Genomic DNA, 20,356 nt, shown 5'->3' on the forward strand with positions numbered 1-20,356 from the left:
TGCCGGCTGGGTTTGGGGGGCTTTTTTTTCTTTTCCCCCAGCCATCGGGGGAGGAGGCCGTTGGAGAGAGGGAGGAGAGGAGGTGGGAGCGGCGGGAGGGCAGCCGAAGAGCGGCGCGAAGAGGAGGCGGCGGCGGCGGCCGCGGCGAGGAGGGAGGAGGCGAGGGGAGGGCGGGAAGGGGAGGCCCCGGCGCGGTGCGCCGCGAGGGGCCGCGCGGAGCGGGGGCCGGGGCGGGAGGGGTGGGTGGGGGGAGGGTTGGGGGCGAGAGAGAAAGTAACTCCAGGACGAGACCGGAGCGACCCGCGCGCATCGAGCACTAGGCGACGAGGCTGCGCCGGGCGCCCGACACCGGCGGCTGCAGGGGGCGGGGGCTGCGCCGGAGCCCGATCCGCCGCTCCGGCTCCGAGGTAAGCTCAGCGCGGGCGGCCACCGCTCAGCGCCGCACACCCCTGCTTCCCAAAGTGGCGGCAATGCCGAGAAAGTCACTCGGCCCGGGGCCGGGACCTGGGCTAGGGGTTGGGGGGGGCGGGCTGCTTTGTCCCTTTGCTGAGCTCTGGGGCTGGCGGCGTGGGGGCGCCCAGCACAAAGGCCTGGCGCGCACCGGGCGGGGGGTGCCCACGTGGGCTGGTCTTGGCCGCGGGTGGACCCTCCCCGCTCGGCCCGGCTCTAATCTTCCTGCCGCGCGGTGTATGCGTCCAGGTCCTCGGCACTCTGGTTCCAGTACCGGCTCGAGTGCCCTGCAGAGTCGGTGACTTTATGAAACCGGTTCCTTGCAGTTGGGGTTTCGGGGCGCACCCCAAAACCGGGTTGGCGCCCAAATCAGAGAAAAGGGGGAAAAGTCTCTAACGGGACAGATGTGCGTCCTCTGTCACCCACCCCCACGAGTCACATGCTAGACGCACTGGTGGTGGTCTCAAGACCGGACCTCGGTCTCCATATCTCCGCTGCCCACACGCACCCCTTGACCTGGATGCGGACACCCTCGTTATCCCACTCCGCGCCACCGTAGCGCCTCTCTGCCCTCCCTCAAGAAACCTCCGACTGCAGAAAGATAAAACCTTGAAGTTTTCACTTCGTGTCTCAAATGTGCATGAAGGAATTTAACTGCACGAGTGAATAACAGTATTAGTTTCAATTAATTTTTTTAAATCCCGGCAACAATAAACTTTGAGAACAAAAGCGCTTTTACGTCCTTAATTAGGCGAGCTTCCCATCTGTGGTCTTGAAGTGTCTGCCTCTTGATTTAACTTTGTCTCCGCCCCCACCGCACTCCCACCCCTTCCTCGCTGGGCCCTTAGGGTACCTTGGCCACCCCGCCCCGCGGGGCCGGAGGTTCGGCCCAGCCGGCTCCTGGAGCCCCGAAGTTCACACGGGCTGGCGGGCTCTACGGCTGGGCTGTAGCGCACCAGGTGGCCCGCTGCGTCCCTCCCAGTCCACCCCCTGGACAGTCCTGCAGGCCCCTGGCACTGTCGCTCCGGGCAGGAGCCCAGGGCGTAGAGCTGAAGGGAACTCAGAGGCGCCTTCTGTTTACCTTTTATGGTTAAAATAACAGCTTAGCAAAGAAGCGACTTCACGAAGAAGCGATTTAGTGAAATCGTCTCAAGCTGCCGCAGCTCAGCCAGTTTAATCACCCCCAGAGAGCTGAACAACTGCGAGCACAATGGGACACAAAATCATTTTGTGTGTAAATGAGCGTGGCATTCTGCTCACTTCCCTCTGCTCAGGCGGGCGGGGCTCGGCTGCGGGTGGGCGCGGGACCTGGGTCTCCCACCACAGCTTGGAGAAGCGGGTCAGTGCTGGGCCAGTTTGCAAACCCGCTGGGGTCCCTGCAACAGGCGGCTTGGCCAAGCCTCAGCCGCTTCTGGGCTGTAGTGTTTGGTGCAGTGAACTTGTGTCTCTTATCAAATGCACTTTTATGCTTGTGATCTTAGCAGGGAGAAGGGTTGTGGTCCACCACAGATGCGTTTGTTGGAGGGAGCAGTGGAGATTCGGGTCAAGGCGTAAGGCCTGGGGCTTCCAATGGTGAGTTTCTGGTTTGTGCTGTGGGAAGCACACTCGGCCAGCTTGGGAGATGGGTGCTTGATGCGATGCTACTTGTCACTTCTGAGTTGGGCCCTGGAGGGGGGGCATGGTGCTTTGGTAGAATTTGGGAAGGAATTCTTTCTAGCTCTGCTGACCCTTGGTAGATCTTATCTTCCGACTCCCTCATCCCCACCCCCTCCCAGGGCTGGGTAATCCATCCGCTCTGTTTTGGTTTCTCAAAACTTCCTTGAATGACCTGGAATGTCCAAAACAGGGAACTGGACAACCCCCCCCCCATGGGGGTAAAACACCATCCCTTCACCCCAAACAGTTCAGCTCAAAGAACTTTGCAGAGCAGGGGGGGGGGTACATAACATCATAGGGGAGGAACCTTTCTTGTATTTGAGGGATTGAGTCCATGTGCCTCTGACCACATTTTATGATTGAATGCTGAATTTTAAGGCGTAGATCTAGAGGAGAGAGTTTAGTAGGAAAAAGCTTCATGTGGGCACCAGGATATTGTGTAGTTGGCCCATAAGGATTACACGTATGTCAGAGAAGTCCAGGTTATGTGGAATCCCCACCACCACTGTGTGTGTGTGTGTGTGTGTGTGTGTGTGTGTGTGTGTGTGTGTGTCCCTGTCCTTTCTATCTCCCTTTGAGACAGTCCCAAGCCAGTAGAAGTGGTAGCCAGAAGCCTACCCTTTTGAGTTCAGTAAAAGTCCCCGTCGTCGTCGTCCCCCCCCCCCCCCACCAGGGGAGCTTTCTGGAGCTCTGAGGCACAATTTTATTTCAGGTGTCTGTGGCACATAGGAAAGTCCCTGAGTTGCTCTGGGGAGGAGGGGAGAAAGCCCATTTGCTGATTGCTGTCTGGCCAGCTCTCAGTGCCTCAAGGGCCTATGATCCTGAGGGGGTCTGGAATACATTAGGCTCCGGCAGCACCATTTTAGGGGTCTGTGGAGAAGCAGGGAGGTGCAGAGTAGGCAAACAAAGACAGGTTTTGTCTGCTTTGGGAGTCTGGGTGATTGGTGCCTTCCCCAGTGACACTTCTTCATCTCTGTGCCCAGGCTTCTTAGGAGAGAGGTGTCCTATACAAACTGTCTCTTAACTGGGTTGTGAGAGGTCCTGGGCTCCCCAGTCAGTTGAGGGGAGCCGCACTCCCCCAAGGTTCTCTCCACTGATGCAAGAGGAGACACGCTTGGTAACACAGCTCTAACTCAAAATACCAAAGAAATCAGATTTGTTCTGAAACATTGCAGGGCAATAATGGCGAGCATATGTTTTAGGCTGTCATTAGCCGAATTAGCAGACATGGAGCTGCTTAGAAAACGTGTGTGTGTGTGTGTGTGTGTGTGTGTGTGTGTGTGAGGGGGGGGGGTGCGGTGGATGCTATGGCCTGGAGGTGTGCTTTGGGGTGTTGGGTGGAATCTGGGAGGGCTTCCTGGTGTGTATGGTGTCCCAGACAGCATCTTTGTAAAAATCATTGACCCCGGGGAAGATGAGTGCCCATGGCTACTGAGGAATAAGCCCCCTGTCACTGCTTCCCACAGATACTCTGGGCAGGGATGGAAGCCTAGATGCCTCACCGCAAGGAGCGGCCGAGCGGGTCCTCGCTTAACGCACACGGCAGCAGCGGCAGCACCACCGCGGTAAGCTTGCAGGGTGGGCTGGGTTGGCCCCTCGGCCCCTCTGCTCTTTTGAGGAACCTGCTTATGAGCTGCAGGTCTTCCGGGACCCAGCACTTAGGAGATAGATAGCGACTGACTGTACGATTATGTACATTTTTTTTTAAACAAAAATGCTCTTAATTTGATGTGAAATTTACTACATGTATAAAGCTCCGGCGCCTTAGGTGCTGAGGAAGTCACTAATTTAGAGGTGTCTCGTTACTGAGACAAACTTGCAAAAACCCCCTGAATCCCAATTCACAAATTGGTGATTCGTTTGTCAGGGGATGTTTCACATCTAACACATAAGCCTGCGACCTTTAATTAGAATTTTGCAGTTTGTTTTATGCCCCTGGAGGCTGACACCTTGAAAAAAAATTTTTTTTCTTGATTTCTTATTGCTAATAAGCATCTTTCTCCCCACCCCCAGTACTTTGAAGAAAATGATGCAAATACACTTAATTACAGTGGTGGCCGTAATTTGTCAGCTGAATATGTGATCAGGCACAAAGCAGAAATGATCTGATTAAATCTGTGATCACATTCGAAATAAAGGGAGATTTAGGAACCCTTGTTTTTCAATTTATTTCTGTCTCTAGGAGGGAGGAAATATGTCCCGGCTGTCACTCACCCGGTCGCCTGTGTCTCCCCTGGCTGCCCAGGGGATCCCCCTGCCAGCTCAGCTCACCAAAGCCAACGCACCTGTGCACATAGATGTGGGCGGTCACATGTACACCAGCAGCCTGGCCACGCTCACCAAGTACCCCGACTCCAGGTAAGCGCTCTGCTCCCGGTGTCAGTGCTCCTGAGGGTGCGAGAGATGGCTTGCTTGTCGAAGACCACTTCAGACTGGGGCTTTTGACCCGGCCCTAGTAACCATTGTGGTATGACACCGAGTTCCTGACCTTAGAGATCCAGTCCAGCAGCTGGCTGGGGACTCTCACAGAGTGACACTCGGGAGTCAGGTGTGGTGGACATGGTCAATGCTGTTTCCTATCCTTACCCTTGGGAAAAGGCACAGACTGCCAGCTGCCGTTGTCCCCTCCTTTGTTTAGGTGGCCACCGTTTGACCCAAAGTGCTAAGAACGAGCTTTCCTTTGGAGGTGGAGGGTGTAGAGCGAGCCAGCAATTAGAGGACAGCTGGGGACATTTTTGACAGTGGCTGAGCATGAGTTTGATGCCTTGTAATGTATGGGACTATCTATGACCAGGACCCTGACAGGGAACTTTCAGACTTGTCCCAGGAGGGACCCTTAGCATGGTGCTGAGTGCTGCCAAGCCAGCTTGCTTCTGGATCTACTTCCCAAGGACACACCTTGGCCTGGCAGCTGGCGGCAAGACTACTGGGGGTGGGCTATGTCTCTGAACACCTCCTACAGGTGACACTGCATGCAGCTTGCTCCTGGCATGGCAGAACAGCAAGCAGCGTTAGCCAGCAGGAGGGCAGGCCTGTCAGACATCACCTCTCTTTTATACATTTAAAATAAGAAGAGAAATTAATTAATCCCCTAGACACCGAGGGCTCATCACCAGGGTGGAGGCTCAGAGCCTAGAGGACTTCGGTGTGCAGAAGTATCTGGCAGAGCCCTCGTCGTTACAGGACTGCCCCCGGAGAAGGGGATGCTGGAAGTAGGTTGTGCGTCTGTTGCAGACAGTGGCCACACAGAAATGAGGCACGGGGTCCTCATGAACGCGGAGCATTGGCAGGGCGGGAATATTGAGGCTGTGTACCGCAGTGGTGGCATGCTCGCTTGCAGAGCCTTGTCTAGGCTAGGAGATGGATTCTATTCATTTAATTTCAGTTTTGCCTTCTGCGGCGTGCCGGAGTTGTGTGAGATAGATCAACCCTTAATCGGCTGACGGTGTTTGTGAGTGAGATTCATAAAAATCTTCGCCCACCACTGTCTTGGAAGAGTGTTTCCTGAGATCTGACAGTCCTCAGCACCCAGGCTGGGTGGGCGGGGAGAGGGCCCTCCCTTCACACGTTTGCCCCTGGTGGCTTTTGGGGACTGAGAACATTTTCCCTCCCTGTTCCACAGTGTAGCTTACCCTTGCTTATCGACTTGCTGTGCAGTGGGCCGTGCTCTTTCTCTGGGGAGCTGAGGGCTTGGACCTATGCTGTGGCCATGTGGGACCCTCCACTGCCCAAGCATGCCCACAGGGGCTCTCAGTCTGTGGTCTTTACCAGAGCTGGGCTCAGGGTGAATCGCTGTTCTGCCCAGATGGTTCTGGTCCAGCAGAGCTATTTGCTGGGCCTGAAGCTGAGGCCTAGAGCAAGGGCTCGTATGACCTATGAGACAGTAGAGGCAAGGGGTCATAGGGAGCCACAGAGCTATTATGTGTGGAAGAAGCCCTTCACGTTCCCTCGCTTTTCTAAAGTGGATTATTGCAATCCCGGAAAAGATGTGTGTCACCGATGGACAGGTGGAGACGGAGAATTAAGAGTGCGGAAGTTGCCCTTGGAGACCGCTCCTGATGCCAACAGTGTCCCACCCTTGACCTTGCTTCTGAACTCATAGCATTGTACCCCAATCTCTGGCTGTTGGTTGATCAGGGTGACCTAGACCCTGTGGACCTGGTGATGGGTGCCTCCTCTGGTTCACCCCGAGCATATGGCCTGAGGCCGAGAGTGGACTCATGGTCTGCCTCTCCGTGTCATACCCACTGGGTGTCGCATTGCTGCAGCTGACACAGGAGCGGCACATGAAGGTGGCCAGGTGTACTAAACCTTCCAGGAAGTCAGGGTCAGCACGCTAAAAGGAAGGAAGATGATGGCCATGCGATGGCACCCTGTATAGTCAGGGCTAGTGGTTAGATAGCTCAAGTCCCAGCTGCCAGAGCAAATTCACCACCCTCAGAGGGCTAGTCTAGGGATGGTTCCTACCCCAGACATAAGAAGCCACCAACAGAACTCAGGAGGTCACGTGGGAGCTTGCTCATGAGACCCTGTGAAATGCTAAGGGTTTCCTTGTGGTAACTGTCCAAAATTTCCCTCTGGCCTGCCCCACATCCAGTGTAAACCTTGTTTGCTGGGGCCATGAAGGGCCTCTGTCCTAAGAGGAGGACATTAGTCCCGGAACAGACACCGAACCATGGAAAGATCTAGATCCTGCTTGTCCTGGCTCAGTAGACAGCCTAGAACCCTGCCAGCCCCGGACTGTGGGTGGACTGGGAATCCTCTAGACCTACAGGCCGCTCGGGAGCCTCCGCCAACTCCGACGTCAGAGCAGCTTGGAACCCAGCCAGAGCCAGCATTTTGCTTGCTACACAGAACAACGTTTGAGCTCCACCGGGGGAGGGTGGAAAGAGTTCCCAGGAAAGCTGAGGTGTCGAATCTGCTGACTCACCTGTGCACATGGTTCTGCCCTCTTCCTTGCCAGAGCATGGTGTAGAGACCCTTAGTTGTCTGCCCTGGCATGTGATACCGTGGCTTAGCTACATCTCTGTCCAGGGTTTCTGGGTGTCCCCCATACCCCTACAGCGAAATGTTCAACTTTTGCAGGTCCATGTCTCAAATGAGCTATGGAACTCACAAGGGTCACCAGGCAGTGAAATCCTGAGTTCTCCCTGACCGGTCAGGGTGGCCCGTATACAGTAGAACCCCTGTCAGGAGCCCTCTCCAGAGAGACAGAGAGAGAGCAAACACACAGTGGTCCCGGGGTGTCTGCCCTTCCCTGTGTCCTGGGGAGGACATTGTCACTGGCAGCCTGTGTAGCCCTAAGGATTTATATTTGTCAGTGGTAGCTCTGGTTCTTCAGGCTCGGGCCTCCACACCCCTAACCCACAGGTTCTGACCTGCTCACTCCCACCTGCCAGGCAACCTTGTCCCTTTATACTGCCCCCATGGGACAGGCCGGGCCGTGTTCCGTCCCCACAATGACATGGGATATGGACTGCGTGGATTGGGAGTACTTGAGAAGGGCACTGGGGGCTCTGAGCTCTCAGCTCTGGGTACACATGGCTGTGATTGGGCGTGGCTGACTTGGACTGTGTAGAGAGTGGGTGGATGTGGGAACAGGACAGAGAGAGGATTCTTGGAAGGGGCAGGGTGGTTGGTTCAGGCAGTGAAGGGCCCTAGCTTGTACAGGCCAGACCAATGAGTCCTTATCCCCTAATTCCCTGGTTCTACAAGGCTATTTGGTGGAGTTGACAGCCCTGGCTGTTATAGACCAGGCTGGCTTTGAACTCACATAGACCCACCTGCCTTTGTCCGTCTCCACCCTGCACCCCGCCCCCGCCCCGAGTGCTGGGATTAAAGGCATGTGCCACCACTGCCCAGCCTCCAAGGCTTTCCTAGGAACAGTTCTCCCAGACTCAGTCAACTGACCACTAAGGGACACTGCCCACCTCCCTCTGCTCCCATGCGAAGTTCTTAGCGCCCTTCAACCCACTCTGGGGTTCCTGATTATCTCACTTAGGCTTTGAGATCTGCAGAGCAGTTAGCCAAACCCGACCCTGCCACTGTGTGCATTAGGGAGGCCCTAACGCCGGGGGTTTCTGCCATGAATTGGACAGGGAGAAGTATCAGGGCTCCCCCGAGGCTTGCCTCCCTCGGGCCCTGTGCCTTAGCATTGTCTTTTTAGGCACTAGAGTCCTTTCCAACCCCGGCCTTGCACCAGACTGGCACATGCTGTGGTGTGTATGAGTACCTATCCAGGGTTGGACCTCACTGTCGCATGCTTTGGGGGGGTGGGCTGGCTGGAGCCCACATGCAAGCACATGCTCCCTCTTGCCTGGCTCTCCCCTGTGGCTCCTTCAGTGAGCAGCTGTGGGGAACTTGTGACTTCCTGTGTTAGCTGGTGAGCATCACTACCTGAGGCTGCGATCCTGTGCCTATTGGCTGAGGGAATGTGTTCTATTACCTGATGTTGGTTCAAGTGGCTTGGGTGAGAGAGTGTGTGTCCCCAGAGACTGGGCTGGTTGACATACATTTATCAGGTGCGTGACTGGGAACCAGAGTGCTGGGTGCTCAACTCACGTTTTCTGGGCACGCCTTTCTGGCATGGGTGTGTATTTAACCCGGGCCGGACAGTTTATGTGGCTGCCTGTGCCTTGCCGTGGTTTTCCAGGCCTGTAATGTGTGTCAGTGGGCCATCCGCCATAGCTGGGTATGTCCCTTGGCTGGCTCTAGCTGGTGGCTGTGGTTGGAGAGTGTGACGTGGCTGCCCTAGTGTCGTATGTGTGTGTGTGTGTGTGTAGGTGTAGGCAGTCTGTCTGCCTCACGTGTGTGCAGTCAAGATTGTCAAGGTCTCTAGGTCACCCCTCTTGCCTCCAGCTGAATGACCTCTAAGAAGTGGGGGGATGAGGCGGGTGAATGCAGCCCCACCCTGCCTATATCCCATCTTTCCTGTCTCTCCCAGAATAAGCCGCCTCTTCAACGGCACAGAGCCCATTGTCCTGGACAGTCTCAAGCAGCACTATTTCATCGACCGGGATGGGGAGATTTTCCGCTACATCCTGAGTTTCCTGCGGACGTCAAAACTGCTGCTTCCGGATGACTTCAAGGTAAGTCCGCAGCCAGCGGCACCCCCTGCGCTGCCAGTGTCACGGCATTACACAGGGGACCCTGTGGCTTAATAAATGGACCCGCGGTTGTCATGGCAACCACGAAAAGTTAGCCGATGAAGCCGAGGGCTAGATCAGTTTTCCTAAACTCATTCTGCTTTCTCACATCCTCCGCGTATTTATCAGGGTGTGGCAACAGTGAAGCATTGGCGCTCACCCCAGGTTGGTGCTAGTTGTGTTTAAGGACCGCTGTGCGCTGGAATAGAGGAGTCGGAGGTCTGTGTGTCTGTCCCTTGGTGTCAGTTTGCAGTGGGGAAAATCCCTAAGAGCTAGGTGGTCCCCCCTTTAAACCAACATTACTCCCAGCACTTGGGATGAGCTTGTCTTAGGTGGCTGGTCTGGTTCCCCGTGGTCCTGCCTCAGCGCCAAGCCCCTCTGAAGTCCTGGGGAATCGTGGGAGGAGGGAAGCTAGGGCCTGGCTCTAGCTGGCAAATGTCTTTCTGTCTTTGTGTTTCCTTGCTTTGAGGCTTCCTGCAGCGACCACTGCGCCAGCTGCCCTGGGGCCCTTTTTCATCCAACCTAGTTACAAAATGGCAGCAACTGGATTTGGTCTGAAAATAGAGCTATGGGAGGAAGCTGGAGGCTTTGCCCTTCCCAGTCTAGAAAGTAGAGGTTAGGTCTCAATTGCATGGAGCCAGTGCTTCAGAAATCGTCAGTGGTATGGCGAATCCCACGAGACAGGCACTTCATCCCAGGCCTTCCAGGATTGAGGCAGGAGGATTGCTGAGTGTTCTAGGCTAGCCTGGCCTACAAAATAAGACACTATCTTTAAAGAAAAAAAAAAAGAAAGAAAAAGAAAAAAAGTCAGCAGGAATCATGGCGTACGCCTTTAGTCCCAGCACTTAGGAGGTAAAGTCTGGTTAGTCTTTTTGAATTGGAGGCCAGCGTGGTCTATAGAGGGAGTTCCAGGCTAGCCAGGGCTATATAGTGAGACCATGTCTCAAAACAAAGAAACAAAACCAAATAAACAAAATAAGAGTGCTAGCCAGATGATGAGGAAACCTGGCCTGGGTGGGTTTGAAAGTGTTGAGTTAGGTGGTGAGGGAAGAGCGGAGCAGTCGGGTGGGAGGGCCGTGCTGGGGGTGTGGAGAGCACTGGAGAGACAGTCTGGGGCGATGTGAACTGGGAAGGGAGGGGGAGGCTGCTGGTGATAGCTGGATCTTGGTGGGTGGCTCAGCAGTTGGCTCAGCTGAGAGTGGTCCGGTCTGCAACTCTCACGCGGGCTCTGCTGTGAGATGCAGGGAACGGGAGTGGGGACGGGCTAGTTACTTATGTCACTGGGTTCTGTGCGTGCTGGGAGTAGGGAGAGGGTGACATTGAGGGGAAGGCTGTGAAGGCTGTGAGTGTGGGTTATTGGGTCAGGAGGTTCTGGAGGGCATGCCCAGTTCATAGCTTCAGCCCTGAGTCAGTGAACGAAAGTCTAGGCATGGAACATTCTGGGCTTGGGGAGAAAGTTGGCATAGAGGTATCATATAAAACTCCAGGGAGTGGTGAGAGCTGGGAGAACAGACCTGGGATGGGGCTCCAAGGAGTCTGTTATGGAAAGCAGGCAGGGTCGCAGCTTGAGGTGAGTCCAGATGATGGGCCTTTGGGGCCAACAGAAGCACGCTAGGCATTCAGGATGAACTGTGTCGTGAGAGTTGATCTCCCTTGCTATGCCCCGAACCCCGCTGAGTGGCATGAGTCAGTGGGCATAGGCCACTCAAGAATTGGTGGACACAAGGCTAGTGTCAGGGTCTGTGGGGACAGTTTTTGTGAATGGGCTGTTCGATGAGGACCTTGTCATATTCTCTCCCTGCTTGGGCGGGGACAGGCACTCGGCAGATCTGTCCTTTGATCGTCACGTCTCTCAGGGCCCAGTGTTGATACTCATTGTAAAGAGGGGAAGCTGCATCAGGGAAGGTCAGCATCAGATCTGTAGCCTTGTGGCTGATGGGTGACCAGGCTAAAATGCTTTCCATGAAGGTCTGCATGGGAGCTGGGCCAGGGCGCAATGCCCTAGATCCTGTGTAATTGTCTTCTGGGTGGATTTCCAGGAAGGCAGTATACACCCAGCTCCCACTCCTCTGGATTAGCTCCTAGCTCACTCGCTCTTCCTTCCTTCCCTCCTTCCCTCCTTCCCTCCTTCCCTCCTTCCCTCCTTCCCTCCCTCCCTCCCTCCCTCCCTCCTTCCATCCTTCCTTCCTTCCTTCTGTCCTTCCATCTTTCCTTCTCTTCTTCCCTCTTCTCCTCCTTCCTTGACGGTTTCTCTGTGTGGTCCTGGCTGTCCTAAAACTCACTCTGTAGACCAGGTTGGCCTCAAACTTGTAGATCCGCCCGCCTCTGCCTCCCAAGTGCTGGGATTAAAGGTGTGTGCCACCAGTAGCTTCCAGCTCTTTCTATGACACTTCTGTTTGCCATCCAGCTGTTGGACCAGGAAGAGAATCTCAACAGAAGCATACCAGCCTGCTCTTAGTTTCTTGACATCCAGGGCACACTTATTGGACTCTTCGCTCATCTCTACAATGGAAATGATCATCCTAGTCCACATTGTGTCCTGGGAGTTAAGACATCTGTGAAAAGGGAAAGGGGACGCACTGCGGATAGGATGAGCGGCCCAGATGGGACTGCCTACTGCTTCCCTGACACTGTGTGTTTGTCCACAGGACTTTAACCTGCTGTATGAGGAGGCGCGATACTACCAGCTGCAGCCCATGGTTCGGGAGCTGGAACGCTGGCAGCAAGAACAAGAGCAGCGACGTCGTAGCCGGGCCTGTGACTGCCTGGTGGTACGAGTCACCCCCGACTTGGGTGAACGCATCGCACTCAGTGGCGAGAAAGCCCTCATCGAGGAGGTCTTCCCTGAGACCGGGGATGTCATGTGCAACTCTGTCAACGCTGGCTGGAACCAGGACCCCACGCACGTCATCCGTTTCCCCCTCAATGGCTACTGTCGACTCAACTCTGTACAGGTGAGGGCCTTGGGTGCCTCCCCAGAAGCCCCAGGATGCAGAGAGGGAGGGAGGGGGGACGCAGTCCCGGAATGGGATGGACGAGACCCACGCAGAAAAGGCAACAATGTGCCAATGCATAATTTATGCCTCGCTCATAATTAAATGATGGTGCCTGGGGGATGGACTTAAAAAAATTGATCTGTACTTTTCTTTCTCCCCTAAAAGGATGTTCTTAAAAAAAAAAAATTGGCCCAGAGTATTTTTGACGGAACATGCTTCATTTAACATGCAGAGGCTGACTTCGGATTCAAATTAAACCCAGGCACCAGGAAAGGCAGGGAGCCTTCCCGTGAGGCCGGCCCTGAGGCCACTGGCAGGCAGCAGCTGCCTGGAGCTCTTCTTTCTTTCTGAGACAGGATCTTATGTGTAACCCAGGCCAGATGCAAACTTCAGCTCTTCTTGCCTCGGCTCCCTGTTTCTGGAAGCTTTTTCCTGACTCAGAGACACTTCTATTTTGGGGTTAGGACAGAAAGGACCCTTTGTGGGGAAGCCCCCCCCCCCACGTCCTGTAGGCTCTTGAGTAAGAGGCTACTACTTGCTGGACACGGATGTAAGACCAGCCCTCACCTTCCTAGAGACATAAACCCAGGAGGGCATGTAGGCCTACAAAGACCCACCCACCGAAAGGACTCCCCCTCTTCCCTCCACCTAGAACTCTTTGAGCTGATGAGCCCCCAGGCCTCAAACCATCTGGGACTCAGCTCCAGGAAGCAGGTGGCTGCCCTGAGGCTAGGGGGCAGGGGCTTTCCATTATTGGAGCAGGAGATTGAGAGAGGGGGTGCCTAGAGCCATGTGTATGTAGGGATGGGTTAGGCCACACCCTAGATAACAGGGAAGGTACCCAAAAGCCCCTTTTGCTTTCCTAGTTCCTAGATGGGCGCCCCTGAGAATTGGAATAGCCTGGGTGGAATAGCAGAGGCCTACCCTGGTTGGCTAAGTTGAGGGGCCCCCAGGCCTGACTGCACCCCTCCGTCCTCAGTCCCATCAGAAGGTAGTTGCTTTGCCTGGTACCCAGCTGTCCACCAGGCCAGGTAAACTCTGGAAGCTGGGCACTCCTGACCCCTTTTTCTTCCCCTGCAGGTCCTAGAAAGGCTGTTTCAGAGGGGGTTCAGCGTGGCTGCATCCTGTGGGGGTGGTGTGGACTCCTCCCAGTTCAGTGAGTATGTGCTTTGCCGGGAGGAGAGGCGGCCGCAGCCTACCCCAACTGCCGTCCGGATAAAGCAAGAACCCCTGGACTAGGCCCTGCGTCGGGGCCCACCTGAGACCCCCTCAGTCCTGAGTCAACCCCAGGGACATGGAAATAGTGCTGAGGAGTCCTTCCTGTTTGTGCTTCACAGTGGGCACAAGACTGAGCTCATCCATGGGAGTGCTAAGTGTCATGGCAACAGAACGAGGGACGCCGGAGGCATGCCCGTGGAAGGACTGTCCATGTGACCCAGAGATGTTGTGGCAGCAGCGACGCTGCCAGCTGCCAGCCCTTCTGCTCCTCAGCCTGGTTCAGCGTCCTCTGCTGGGCCAGACACTCGAGAGCAGCTGTGTATCCTCCTCCTCGCTTGGTGGACGTCGGTTGGAGACGGCTTATTTTTCTACAATATTTAAAAGACAACTAACTGTCGCCACATACGGCGGCAAGGCCAACAAGACCATCGCTGCTTTTACCAGGTGCTTAGTTCTCAGTCCATTGTTCAGCAAGCCTAGCAAAGGATGGGCTGCCGGCACTCGGGCCCAGGTGCCTGCTGAGCTGGGGCAGTGGGGACAGATGTGGCAGGTGATGGTGCTGCCAGAGATGGCATGGGACCCCCTAGAGGCAGGGCTGTGGGGGGCTAAGTGACTCCGTGACTGTTATCTGAGACACTCTGCTGCCACCTGTGTCCCAGGCCATCCTTGGTGCACACCTGACCCGCTAATGCCCAGGAGCTTCCAGTCCCAACTGACTGCTCACGTCTGGGTTCCCGGAGAAGTCTCCACGCATCCAGTCAGCGTGGGGCCATGGCTTATCTCAGGAATGGGCCCGTCTACCCAGGGACCCATCTGTCACCATCCATCTCTGGGTCCCCTGCTCAGGAAGCCACTGTTGGCCCCAGCTCCAATTTTCCCATACTCACACACACTGAGTTTTAACTAAATGTACTGAACTAGCCTGTCAGTAAGGCACAGACCCAAGCTTACCCAGTGCTCTTAACCCCAAATCCCAACAAGGACTGGTTCTGAGAGGTCCTCACAGACCCACTGTCTCCTAGACGATAGGCCCAAAAGATGGACACCCTGGCCTTGTCACATCTTCCCTAGCTCCTCCCACATGGAGGGACTGCAGAGAACTGATGGAGGGGGTGCCCTGGCAGGCACCCCCTTGTGTATAATGCCTGTAGACTTGTATATGACTCCTTTAATATTGTAAAGATGCTGATGTACAATTGTTTTGTGTTTGTGTAAACACGTTGCGTTCTTGGTTCATGCCATAAAGGACGCTGTAAAGTAAAAAGACTGAGCCTCCAATCCTGTTCAAAGGCCGCAGCTTGATTCCCACATTTGACTCACTTGGCTTTGGCAGTGAGGATTGCAGGGGGCAAGGAGGGCGTTTCCTTCCTGGGTTCAAATTGAGTAAGGAGTGGTGGTCAGTGGGAGGCGCATGGTTACAAGCTTGCTGTTGTTCACTGCATCTGGGTGTTTTAGTGACTTCTGTGGGTTCCCTCTGGGCCGCACAGATTTCTGCTTTCTGATTCTTATCCTCCAACCAGATGCAAAACAGGTAGGCAGGTTTCTAAGGGGTGAGACCACGCTTAAATGTTTGGGATTTTTCTCATGGTATTTTAGCTGGAGCTAGGTTGATGTTCTTCCTCCTCCCCTCTTTTTTTCTGGCTTGGAACTCACTGTGTACTCCAGACCGGCCTGAGAGTCCCAGATCCTGGGACTGCAGCTTTTTTGCTACGTCTAATTTGTTCTCTTTAAACCCCAACACACAATGGTGTGAGAAGGTGACGCAGAATGGTCTTGGACCAGCCAAGGGACAGAGGCTACGCAGCCAGCATGCAAACTGGGTCCCATTATGTCCCTTTCCAGGGAAAGTGTCTGAACATGTCATATAGGCCTCTAATTTTAATGAGCTTTTAAAAGTTTTTACTCAAAGCCCTATGTGCTGAAGCCCACAAGGACCCATTTTATATGCCTGCCCGGGGCCACCAGCCTCCATCTGCCTCGGAGCTTGGGAATACAGGCCAGCACCTTCAGTCTGAGGCCACAGAGACGCCATCCCAGCATACGATCTAATTTGCCGGACAAACTTGTTAGACTTCTCTGCTGAGCAGCATGCCTGCAGCTGGCACATCTGCATTTTGGCATCAGGCAGGCATCTGAGGAGGAAAAGGGTATTTCTTGCAAGGAAGTCATGTGGAAACACCTAAATACTGTTTGCATTTGTGGATTTTTTTCCAGCATAATAGCTGGCGTGGAGATCCTCTAGTACTTTCAAGCCATCTTTTTTTTTTTTTTTTTTTTTTATGTGCTGGAAGCCACAGCTGGGCATGGTAGGCTTCCTGAAATCCTAGCATTTGGGAGGTGGAGGCTGGAAGATCAGGAGTTCAAGACCATCCTCTGCCACCTAGTCAAGAAATGTAATTTTACACAGTCCTGTAACTCTAACTACTTAGAGACAGGAGACTGGGACAGGAGGATTACAAGTTCAAGGCCAAACTAGGCAACTTGTGAGACCCTGTCTTAAAAGGTAAAAGAGGGCCAGGCAGTGGTGGCACACACCTTAAATCCCAGGACTTGGGAGGCAGAGTCAGGCAGGTCTCTGTGAGTTCAAGGCCAGCCTGGTCTACAGAGGAAGTTCAAGCAGTCGGGACTGTTCTATAGAACCAAAAAAAGAAAAAAAAATTCATCTTCCTAATGATTAATATGCACCCTTTCCTTAAAGCACAGAGAGTGAATAGCATATCATTTCCATGAAATACCAGCACTTTTCTACCTCTCTGGAAACCTTATTACTAATCATTCTTTATAAGCAACTGGACAGAGAGAGCTGGGACAACGCTATCTCCCAAACCTCTGCCGGTCTGGTGCTAGGGAAAGCTGTAGCAGGTGGGCCCCACACCGTCCCATTCACGAACTCAAAGCCAGTTCACAATGTTAGTAATTCTTTTGGAAACTGAGTTTTTTTTTTTTTTAAAGCTCTTACTTGATTGTGTTCTCCAGAAACAGTAAAGGCTTATTTCATAAGTGACAACTCTAGTGTGTTTTCAGTGCTCTGAGGCAGCCGCTAGAAGGCTTGGGTTCTACAGAACCTTGAATATGGATTCCATGTTCAAATGCCAGGACTCCTGACCTGAGGATCCTGGTGAGCTTTTTTTTTTTTTCCTGTGGCTTTGGAGCCTGACCTGGAACTAGCTCTGTAGAACAGGCTGATCTCGAACTCACAGAGAGCCACCTGCCTCTGCCTCCGAGTGCTGGGATTAAAGGTGTGCACCACCATCGCCCGGCTCCTGGTGAGCTTTGTAGGCTGCCAACACCCCGTGTGTGTCCTGCTGGCAGATGTCACTGAATGAACGTGAGTCTCTGGGACCTTTCCCAGATCCTGGGCCTGCTCTCAGGGCACTGGGACTGGTGAGAATTTTTATGCCTGTTATGGTGAGGAATGAAGTGTGAAGGGTCTCCCACAAACAAAATTGAATGTTTGATCTCACCCAACTGGTTGCAGCTTTAGAAGGCCAGCGGAATTTTAAGGACACGGTGACTAGCCACCGTGTAGATTCCCGCTGCCCCAGCTGCCGTCCTGTTCTGGCCATGATAAACTGTACCCACTGGGAGCCCAAACAAGTCCTTCATCCTTGAAGTTGCATCTGTCAGGTCACGGTGATGAGGCATGTGTGAGCTAAGCCAAAAAGGGACAGAGAACAAGCCTTTGAGAACCAGGGATCCAGACCCCACTAAACCTTCAATCAACTTGGCCTCCATCCTTGCCCTGTGTTTCTTTGGGGATGTCTGCCCAGAGAGTCCCAACTCATCACACTCTGTCCCTCCTGACTCTGGAGACGGGTAAACAGTGATCCAGAAGGATACTCCAGGCCACACAGGATGTCTGTGGCTCCTCCCAGCACTCCTCGCCCCTCCCCCTACCCTAAACCTCTCCTTCCCAGGGGCTTTCTCTTCCCCTTGATCCCTGCATAAGGCAGCCATTTTGGCTACAGCAGTCTCTTGGTCAGTGGCTCCTCTCTTCCTCTCCCTCCTCTCGTGGTCTGGTTTTGTCTGCCAGCCATGTTCCCTCCGCCTGCTTTCTCCCTATCTCTACAGTAAGAATCCCCGCTGTGCTTTAGAAATAGTCACGTTCTCCTTTTATTTTACTTTGATCCATTAAACGACAAGGTGGGACATACAGACAGGCATCATCAGGACACTGGAAACCAAGTACTACCAGGCTCTGGACAGAGCCAGAGGTCCAGCTGATGGCCAGAGAGGACAGCTGTGGGTCTGGAGTGTGCCATGTGGGCTGGCACAGGTGTTGAGCACAGTGTGGTGGTCACACACTGAGCTGATGTTCAAGTAGATGGGCAAAGCTGTTTGGCTCCCAAGCTCCAGCAACCCCATGATATCAGTTGTCTGGTGTGCTTTCTTGTTACTCCTGACGAAGGCAACTTAAGAGAGAAGCCATTTAGTTGGCTCACAGTTCAAGGTTACAATGCAGTGTGGTGGGGAAGCCAAGGCAGCCAGAACTTAGGTGTGTGTGGGGGGGGGGGGCGCTAGTTAAATCAAATCCATAATCACAAAGATATCTGTGAATGTGTGCATGGCCACTCTCAGCTTACTCTTCCCTTAAGACCAGGGCCTGGCTTTAGAAGTAATGCCTCCCCCCCTATACACACAGAACCTGGGTCTCCCCACTTCAGTTAGCCTAGTTAAGAAAGTCCTTCACAGTCACGCCCGCAGGACAACGCAGCCTAGAATAGTCCTCATCGAGAGCCCCTTCCCGCGTGATTCTGGCCTGTGTCAAGTTGACAATTCAAATGACAATCACACCAGTCTTGTGTGATGAGGACATGACAGCCTTTCCTTCTGTCCCTCAACCTGCAAAGCAAATGATTCCTAGTAGAGAGAGGGCTTGCACCCCCCCCAAGCCCCTCTGAAGATAGGCAGAGGTTCAGTGACACTGAACAATCTGGGTTACGGCACAGGGGCAAAGCTGAGACTGTCCCCTGCCACGAGCTACCTGCAAATGGAGGTCCTTAAAAATAACTGTAATAGGGCTAGGTATGGTGGCTCACGCCTTTTGTCCCAGAGGCAGAGGCAGAGGCAGAGGCAGGCGGATCTTTATGAGTCCCTGGCCAGTCTGGTCTACATATCAAGTTCTAGGCTGGCTGGGGACCTATAGAAAGACTTGCTTGGAGAGACATGGTGAGGGGGTGGGGAGGAACTGTAACAACTGCTAGCAACAGAGGGATGAACTCGGTGTCCTTAATCTCAGTCTTCAGAGGGAAAGACAAGCAGATCTCTGAGTTCGAAGCCAGCCTGGTCTACATTAAAAAAAAATAAAAATAAATTAAAAAAAAAAGATTTTCCCTTTGAGACAGGGTCTCTCTCAGTAGCCTGGTTAGCCTCAAACTCTTTAGCATCTTCTCTCCTTAGCTCCTAGGTGATGGGATTATAGGTGTGTGCCACCACTTCTGGTAAGGAATGGTTTTAATGTCTCTTCATCAAAGGTAGTTCTTGCCTTTATAGAGGCAAGGTTTCTCACTAGCCAGCGGAGGCTTGTTGTGATTATCCAAGGAAACCTTCAAAGATAAAGCCTTGGCGTCCAGTGGGAAACCCAAGACAATTTCCCTGCTACATTTCATAACTTCACCTGGATCTGAGGAAGGGAGTCAAGGGCACCTACTCACAGAAAGCTATACGGTATCGGCTGCATTTAGATTAAAATCGTTAAGCTCACCGGCTGGGGCAGAGAGGCCTAGAGAGCTGCTCCCGCCAGAATCCCTTTCTGCTAGAAGGACGTCCCGACGATGCACTGTGGTGACCGGGGTGTTCTCTGGAGGACTCAGGAGATGCCCTGTGTGGAACAAGACAAAGACAAAGGTGGTGTTGACATCTCGGGGTAGCTTCCTGCCAGGAGCAAGGCTGGCACAGCTGTTCTCTAGGAAGAACCAGCGTTTGCGACGTTGGCCCTAAAGGAACACAAACCCCAAGGGTTTCAGGCGAACGAGAGCTGACTGAGCATTTCATCTCTCTGTCTCTCAGATCTTAGAGTCTGTTGGCTCCATCATCACCCTCATGACCCTGTGACCTTTAGGCAAAAGTGAGGCTCAACTCCAGCACGCCCGTGTGTTCCCTGTTATAGCATTTGGATGTGGAATGGCTCTCACAGTCTCATGCATTTGAACACTTGGTAATGACATTTGGGGAGGTTGCGAAACTTTCAGGAGGCGGGGGTGGAAGAAGAGGTCACTGGAGAGGGAGTGATGGGACTTGGTGGTTAGAGGCACACTCTCTGCTTCCTGATGCACCTACAGGTGAGAAGCAGCTATGCCACGCCCACTCCTGCTGCCATGCCGTTCTTGCCGTGATGGGGACCTTTCTCCTTTTTAGGTCACAGCCACGACCCCCACCCCTACCCCAGCTACAAACTAACCCCTAGATTCGGAAGATGTGGGTAGAGGCTCTTTTCTGACAAACCCCAAAGCTTAGCATGTGTGTCACCTGTCTGCTCCACGGTGAGCCCACCAAACCTCCCTGCTAGGAAAGGACTGCTCTGGGGATGTGAGCCCAGGCCTGGCTGTCCATCAGTCACTGTTTATCCACTGAAAACAGAGGCCTCCTGTCTGCCTATCCTAGCCCCTCCCCCAGAGTAAGGACTGCTAGGTTTATGCTGTTTGAGAGTTAGCCATTCAAGCATAACTTGAAATGCCAGTGTTGGACATTAGTTAGCAGAGGGAGCTCTGCTCCAACACCCCCCCCCTTAACTTCTGTTATGGGTCAGATATGAAGTTCCCCCAAAAGGTTCATGTGTCAAAGTCTGATAGCACTGTACTCAGAAAATGTCAACAGGTCAGCCCACTGATGGGTTCCCAGATGGATAGGCAGGGCTTAGGGGAAATGGGTCCCTGTAGACATGACTTTGAA

General features: G+C 53.7%; 1 protein-coding gene across 1 annotated transcript; it reads left to right on the plus strand.

Annotated features, from left to right (window-relative positions):
- Positions 1–318: 318 nt before the first annotated feature.
- On the plus strand, positions 319–14,743 carry Kctd15 (potassium channel tetramerization domain containing 15). Its single transcript, XM_075984554.1, has 7 exons — positions 319–407; positions 1,932–2,022; positions 3,573–3,671; positions 4,289–4,464; positions 9,050–9,194; positions 11,900–12,205; positions 13,328–14,743. The coding sequence occupies exons 3-7, from the start codon at positions 3,600–3,602 to the stop codon at positions 13,484–13,486; spliced, it is 858 nt and encodes a 285-aa protein (XP_075840669.1). The 5' UTR covers positions 319–407; positions 1,932–2,022; positions 3,573–3,599; the 3' UTR covers positions 13,487–14,743.
- The last annotated feature ends 5,613 nt before the right edge of the window (positions 14,744–20,356 follow it).

This window comes from Microtus pennsylvanicus, chromosome 1 (genome assembly GCF_037038515.1).
Source record: "Microtus pennsylvanicus isolate mMicPen1 chromosome 1, mMicPen1.hap1, whole genome shotgun sequence".
In the NCBI taxonomy this organism is placed as follows: domain Eukaryota; kingdom Metazoa; phylum Chordata; class Mammalia; order Rodentia; family Cricetidae; genus Microtus; species Microtus pennsylvanicus.

What these genes read in the sequence shown, in the direction of transcription:
- Kctd15 (XM_075984554.1), top strand. Translation starts at nt 3,600, where the DNA reads ATGCCTCACCGCAAGGAGCGGCCGAGCGGGTCCTCGCTTAACGCACAC. An exon ending in GCAGCGGCAGCACCACCGCG is followed by an intron (nt 3,672 to 4,288) that starts GTAAGCTTGCAG and finishes TTCTGTCTCTAG; the next exon opens with GAGGGAGGAAATATGTCCCG. An exon ending in TGCTTCCGGATGACTTCAAG is followed by an intron (nt 9,195 to 11,899) that starts GTAAGTCCGCAG and finishes GTTTGTCCACAG; the next exon opens with GACTTTAACCTGCTGTATGA.